We start from the raw sequence: 6,325 nt of genomic DNA, 5'->3' as shown, positions 1-6,325 counted from the left end.
CTTTCTGCTGTTCCTCGTAAAGTTCGTCTGTTGTGACGATAACTGGTAGGTTGACTGCTTCTACTCGTGACAGTGCATCCGCTACCTGGATTTCATGCCCTGCAATATGGACAATATTAGTAGTAATCTGACTTATAAAGTCTAATTGTCTCCTTTGCCGTTCAGAGGCTTTATTAGAAGCTTGTGAGAACGCGTATTGTAGTGGTTTGTGGTCCGTTAACACAACTACGTTTCGTCCTTCTGCCATGTGTTGAAAGAATTTTAATGCGGAATAAATTGCTAGGAGTTCTCTGTCGTATGTGCTATAGTTTTGTTGTGCCTCAGATAACTTCTTAGAGAAGAATCCTAATGGCTTGTATTCTCCCTCTTGATACTGCTCCAATACCGCTCCCATGGCTACGTTGGAAGCGTCTGTTCTGAGAAATAGTTTGGCGTTTCCTCGTGGATGAACCAGTAGGGTAGTCTCTGCTAAACGTCTTTTACTTTCATGAAAGGCTTCCTCTGCTTGTGTAGTCCACTCTATTGGCCGCTTGTCGCGTTTCTTCGCTCCTGTCAGGTATCCGTTTAATGGAGCTAGAATGGCTGCTGCATTTTTGATGAATCTGTGATAGAAGTTGATGATCCCAAGATATCTCCTAAGCTCTTTTATATTGTTCGGCTTCTTGAAATCAACGATGGCTTTTACTCTATCGTTCGTCGGACGTATTCCTTCTTTGTTAACTGTGTATCCGAGATATTCGACCTCTTTTTCCGCAAATTCGCTTTTTGTCACGTTGATAGATAATCCGTGCTCCTTTAAACGTTGAAATATTTGCTCGAGATGTCTTCGGTGTTCCTCTTCGTCTCTTGATGCTACCAACAGATCGTCGATATAGCCGTGACAAAAGTCGAGTCCTCTTAGAACTGCGTCAATAAATCTTTGGAAAGTTTGCGTTGCGTTTCGCAAACCAAATGGCATTCTGTAAAATTCATACAATCCGAATGGTGTAGTTATTGCAGTTTTATGGCAATCTTCTTCCGCTACTGGAATCTGAAAGTATGCTTTCACAAGATCTATTTTGGAGAAAACGGTGCATCCAGCTAAGTGGTATGTAAAGTCCTGTATGTGAGGTAGAGGATACTTATCCATGATCGTCACACTGTTCGAAACAATTTACGAAAATCTCCGCACGGTCTCCATTCTCCGTTGCTTTTACGTACTAGGTGTAACGGACTTGCCCATTGTGATGAAGAGGGGCGACATATTCCTTGTGCCAACATCGTCTCGAACTCTCGTTTCGCGGCTGCGTACTTTTCTGGGGGCAGTCTGCGTGGTCTTTCTGCCAATGGTGGTCCCTTGGTCACAATGTGATGTCTCACATTGTGTACGGTCTTCTTGAGCGCTGTAGGACGTGTGATTTCGATGTACCTGCGTAAGAGTTCCTTGACTTTGCATCCTTTGTCTATTGTGGCAACGGTGGGCTGTTTCCCTGTGGTTATCCTTGCCTTGGTACTCAGTAGAGTCTGTTCGTCGACCAGTCTTCTGTTCTTTAGATCCGGTAGAATCCCGTGGTGCGCCAGGAAGTCTGCGCCTATGATCGGCTGTCGGACATCAGCTATGATGAACTGCCATCTAAATGAGCGTTGTAGTCCTAAATCCACTACTCGTGAGCTGCTGCCGTAAGTATTTATGATTGTGTTGTTTGCTGCGAACAGTTGAAAATCTACGGGTGTGAGCTTTCCTCTCATCATCCTCTTCGGAATTACTGAGATGTCTGCTCCCGTATCTATAAGGTACGTAATGCCATTCTTCTTGTCGGTTATTGCCAGGCGTTTATTATTTCTCTCCGTCGACGACCGCCTGTACTCGCGACGGCGGGTTTAGTTTTCCACCGCCTTCGGCTTATTAAATGTGCAAGGTTGTGCGCATCTAAACGCTTTGTCGCCGAATCTGTTGTGATAATAGCAGTACTCGGCGTTACCTTCGCGGTCTTGACGGTGATGTGAACGTTCGCGGTTGTCTGCTCGTTCTCGGCCGCTGGAATGTCCTCGCGATCTACTGCGTCGCCTATATTTATCTCTTACGGAGAATTTCTTGACTTGTTTCCTCAGTTCCGCAATCTCCTGCAGGATCTGGTTGTCTGCGTCTGTCTGTTTTTCGGTGATAGTCTGGATTGCTGTCGCTGCTGGTCTGGTTATTTCTATCACCTTATCTGCCTGGGCCGCTAGCTTTGCTAAATCTTGAACTTCGCTAATTGCCAGGATGGTACGCACACTTTCTGGGAGTTGTTCCATAAATATAGATTTTAGAATTTCATCCGTTACCTGACCTGCTGCCAAATTCCGTAGACGTTGTAGGAAGATGGAGGGTTTCTCGTCTCCTAGTTCATGTGAGCCTAAAAGTCTTCTGATCTTCGTTGCACTTGTCTCTCCCAGAATCGAGCATATGCGATCTTTCAAGGTTTGATATTTGTCTTGCTCAGGTGGGTTAGTTATCAAATCCGCCACGAAGGGAAGAACGGGTTGATCAGCATTGAGTACTATGTAACGAAATTTTGATTCGTCACTTGTTATTCGGTGTATTGCAAAAGCTGCTTCGGCTTGTGCGAACCATAATGCCGGATTGTCTTTCCAAAATGGTGGTAAGCGCACTGCCTGGACTGCGTCGATGTTTGCGCTTTTTGATCCCTCTCCGTCGTTATTCATAGCTTTCGGATAAGGGTTGTCGAATGGTTTTTCCTCGACGGACGTCGTGTGCTCGGTGTTGCTTCCTTTGACTAGTCTTGTTGGCGAATGTTCAATCGGCATACCTCTTGCCTAAATATCGCCACGTGTCTTCGTTCGCCACGTGATGCGAGGCGGGAAAAAAAAAATATATCTCACGTCGGTGGTTACCACTATAGGGAGTCAGGTTATTAAAGACCTCCTATTAACTGTCGTTCGATGCCGGGTGGATTGATACATTCAGTTTGTCTTTATAAAAATATATTTTACAACAAAGGAATTTACAACTATGGTTTCAGTCTTTGGTAACTTACGTCCGCTTCGGACGACGAGACACACTAGAGTGAGTGCCTCTATGTCTTTGGTGGATCGGGGCGAGGTATGTGATGGCGCTAGTGCGTTCGTAAACCCATTCATCTGTATTTTGTCCAGATGGAGGGGCGCCACACAGTATTAGTCCATGTAAATCGCAGGTTAGTTTACCTTAGTATTCCCTAGGTTTACTCCCACTTTGTCACCGTAGCCGCCATCTTAAGAACGGATAGCTCACCACCAATCAGAAGGAGGCACGAGTTGGCGCCTCTCTGATATTTAGACCTCTACTCTCAGGCTTCTCTCTGTTTACACGCAAGGATTTATTTTATCACTATTCCTCTTTACTTTAACTTATTGGCAGTTTTTGTATACTAGTACTCGTCACTTGTTGATACTTGATTATTCAGGTTGGCAATACGATTGTTATAACTCTCGTAGCGTTTACGTCTTCTTAAAGCCGGATTTGTAAGTCTATTCCTTTTCCTCAGCAGGAGTAACGTTAAAGGCCATCACACACAAAATTGCATAGCTGCATATGCATAACATAAGACCATATGGACCAATGAGCATCGAATATTATGTTATGTAAGTCAATATGGCGATTTAATACTCGATGTTCATTGGTTCATATGGTCTTATGCTATGCATATGCAGCTATGCAATTTTGTGTGTGATGGCCCTAATGGTCTATCCAGACCATAGACATAGTAAGTATAGACCGAGCATCCATTGTATAAGCGTTAAGTATACGAAAAGAGAGACAAAAGATATAAGATGTGTTTCTTTCTCTTTTCAATGTCGGAGAAGTGGGGAGCACTTCTCCTCATCTCCTCGCGCTGGTTCGTTTCCCCTATTGCGCTATAAAATACATAACCAAACATTGTGTGATGGTTTTTATAAGCAGTGAACATTAATCTCAAAATATTTAAAATGGTTAATACGTGTTGTGTCTGCGGGAAAGAAGCAAATCCAAACGAAAATCGTACATTTCATTGGTAAATTTTTCTTAATGAGTATATAAAAAATTGTATGCATATAAATTATTAAGAACATATTCAAATTAAAATATTTCAAAAATATTTTCTTAAAAATACTAACTAAAAATATATTTTTTAGCTTTCCGAAAAATGCAGACCTTAAACAGAAATGGTTTGGAGCAATTGGTAAAATTGTCAGTTATTCATCTGCTCGTATTTGTAGTGATCATTTTTCTAAAAATGATTTTAATCATGACATTACAAAAAGGAAACGTCTACTTTCAATTGCAATACCTAATAAGGAGAATAGGTAAATATCAATTTATCATTATTTAGAATTAATGGAGTTATTTATACATTTAATATTAAATCTTATACTTTTTTTTAGAAACAGTTTAACAGACAGGGAAATAAATGAGCAGATAAATGATTATGAAGACGAAAACTGTTTAAATCAAAACACGAATACTGTTATTAGAAAGAGGAAAATTAGTAATGTGTACGTATTTGTAAGTAGTGATTACATATGTCAATTTAATTTTATTCAAGAAATTTTTTAATTATAGGCAAATGGATATCTGTAATGAAAATGTGCCACATAAAAAAATTTATTTGAATCTTCCAAATAATAAAGTTGCAACTTTAACAAGAAGCAACTTTACATCTGATGAGGCGTGGAATACATTTGTCAGGTCAACAATATATAGTAGGAAGAAAAATAAATATCTTATGGAAACATGCCAACGTTTTAGAAAAAAAATTTGCAATTTAGAAAGCTTATTGAAATCTCTGGGAAATAAGCGCTTATTAACAAATAGTAGTATAGATGCTATAAAAGTAAGTAATAATGCTAAAAAATATTTTATTCATTAAAGATAAAAATAAGATTAACAAAGATAAAAATACTTTTTTTTATAAAAGATTTTTTTTATAAAGACAGATCCAACTATGGAGTCAGCAAACTTCACTCAACAATAAACGACCTTCAAGGTTGGAAAAACTTTGATGTTTTAATAGTTTTTGCTTTCTCTATTATTTTATACTAATCATGATGTACGATGCTCTATCTATTCCTGTTTTATATTTAACAGAGCAATCAACTATAAGGGCAAATAATTGTGTAAATATAAACAAGTGTATGTTTCCTATTATGAAAACATATACCTGTTTATATATGAACAAACAATTGTTTATGTAAACAGATTTAAGTTTAAAAATTTAAATATTTTTTAAAATTGCTTTTATTTAAAAAATATATATATATATATATATTTTTTCAATTGCTTTTATTTAATCATTTTTCAAAAATGATAATTTTGTAAAGTCTTTGTAGAATTATTATCAAAATATTTAGAAAATATATTGATTTTGCACAATATGTGCAAAAGTTTATATTTATTGTTTGATTTTTTAACCTAATGTTTATTTCTATAACAAAAATTCATTTTTATCTATAATTTATAGGATATAGTGCCTCCGCATGTAGAAGAAGTTATTAGAAAAATGATTATGAAGAAGCGAAATGTAAATTATACACAAAAATTAAAAACATTTGCGGTTACCCTGCACTTCCATTCTCCAGCTGCGTATAAGTACGTTAGATCATCATTTTTAAAATGCTTACCTCACGAAACTAGTCTCCGGAGATGGATGAGAAATTTAAATAATGAACCAGGCATTTGTGAGCAGGCGATACAAGAAATTCGTAATCAAATCAACCAAGCCAAAAAAAGAAATAAAGAATTGATTTTTAATTTATTCTTTGACGAAATGAGTATCAGAAAAAAAATAGGATTTGTGAATGGAGGAGTTTTAGGCTTTGTCGATTTAGGCAACGGAGTCACTAGTCAAACTGAAGCTAGTCAAGCTCTTGTTTTCATGCTTGTCAATATAAATGGAAATTTTAAAATTCCTATTGCATATTACCTTATCGCATCTTTAATGGCTGAAGAGAAAGTGACTATATTAAGCGAAATTTTACGTTATCTTCATGAAAACGAGATAGACGTTCGAAGTGTTACGTTTGACGGTGCTCCTGCGAATATTACAATGTGTGAAAAATTAGGAGCTTGCTTAAAACAACATGATAGAAAAAATATAAAGTCGTATTTTGAACATCCCTGTACACAAAAACCAGTATATATTTTTTATGACCCGTGTCATATGTTAAAACTTGTTCGAAATAATTTTGCAAAATCTGGTATTATTCGTGATGGAGAAGGTAATTTTATAAATTGGAATTTTATTGTAAAATTGATCAGACTTATAGAATTTGAAGGGTTGCATCCTGCAGTAAAGATTCGTCGTCGTCACATTCATTTTCATAACGA

At 37.4% G+C, this 6,325-nt stretch overlaps 2 protein-coding genes across 5 annotated transcripts; one reads left to right on the top strand and one right to left on the bottom strand.

Moving 5' to 3' along the window:
- Nucleotides 1–1,832: 1,832 nt before the first annotated feature.
- LOC145963000 (uncharacterized) lies at nucleotides 1,833–3,159 on the bottom strand. Of its 2 annotated transcripts, none has more exons than XM_083084557.1 (2): nucleotides 2,591–3,159; nucleotides 1,833–2,519 (listed from the first exon to the last, which is right to left on the bottom strand). In XM_083084557.1, the coding sequence occupies exons 1-2, from the start codon at nucleotides 2,785–2,787 to the stop codon at nucleotides 2,507–2,509; spliced, it is 210 nt and encodes a 69-aa protein (XP_082940683.1). In that variant the 5' UTR covers nucleotides 2,788–3,159; the 3' UTR covers nucleotides 1,833–2,506. The 2 variants fall into 2 exon arrangements, with proteins under 2 accessions (XP_082940683.1, XP_082940682.1); XM_083084556.1 differs by having other exon boundaries at nucleotides 2,591–3,158.
- Nucleotides 3,160–3,715: 556 nt separating this feature from the next.
- Nucleotides 3,716–5,181, top strand: LOC145963108 (uncharacterized). 3 transcript variants are annotated; one of them, XR_014436077.1, is made up of 5 exons: nucleotides 3,716–4,045; nucleotides 4,135–4,305; nucleotides 4,384–4,494; nucleotides 4,562–4,832; nucleotides 4,932–5,181. XR_014436077.1 is itself a non-coding variant. In XM_083084772.1 (5 exons), exons 1-5 carry the CDS (start codon nucleotides 3,949–3,951, stop codon nucleotides 4,971–4,973), a joined length of 660 nt encoding a protein of 219 aa, XP_082940898.1. In that variant the 5' UTR covers nucleotides 3,716–3,948; the 3' UTR covers nucleotides 4,974–5,181. The 3 variants fall into 3 exon arrangements, 2 of the variants coding, with proteins under 2 accessions (XP_082940898.1, XP_082940897.1); XM_083084772.1 differs by having other exon boundaries at nucleotides 3,716–4,013; XM_083084771.1 differs by having other exon boundaries at nucleotides 3,716–4,013; nucleotides 4,917–5,181.
- The last annotated feature ends 1,144 nt before the right edge of the window (nucleotides 5,182–6,325 follow it).

This window comes from Camponotus vicinus, unplaced genomic scaffold, assembly GCF_025532165.1.
Source record: "Camponotus vicinus isolate PSW18456_S1 unplaced genomic scaffold, iyCamVici1.0 SCAF_12, whole genome shotgun sequence".
NCBI lineage: Eukaryota > Metazoa > Arthropoda > Insecta > Hymenoptera > Formicidae > Camponotus > Camponotus vicinus.
This window is presented reverse-complemented; position numbering and strand designations above follow the sequence as displayed.

Excerpts from the sequence above, each read along its gene's own strand:
- LOC145963000 (XM_083084556.1), bottom strand. The coding sequence starts at position 2,274 with ATGGAACAACTCCCAGAAAGTGTGCGTACCATCCTGGCAATTAGCGAA.
- LOC145963108 (XM_083084771.1), top strand. The coding sequence starts at position 3,949 with ATGGTTAATACGTGTTGTGTCTGCGGGAAAGAAGCAAATCCAAACGAA. Across the intron at positions 4,014-4,134 it reads GAAAATCGTACATTTCATTG|CTTTCCGAAAAATGCAGACC; the intron begins GTAAATTTTTCT and ends TATATTTTTTAG. Across the intron at positions 4,495-4,561 it reads AAGAGGAAAATTAGTAATGT|GCAAATGGATATCTGTAATG; the intron begins GTACGTATTTGT and ends TTTTAATTATAG.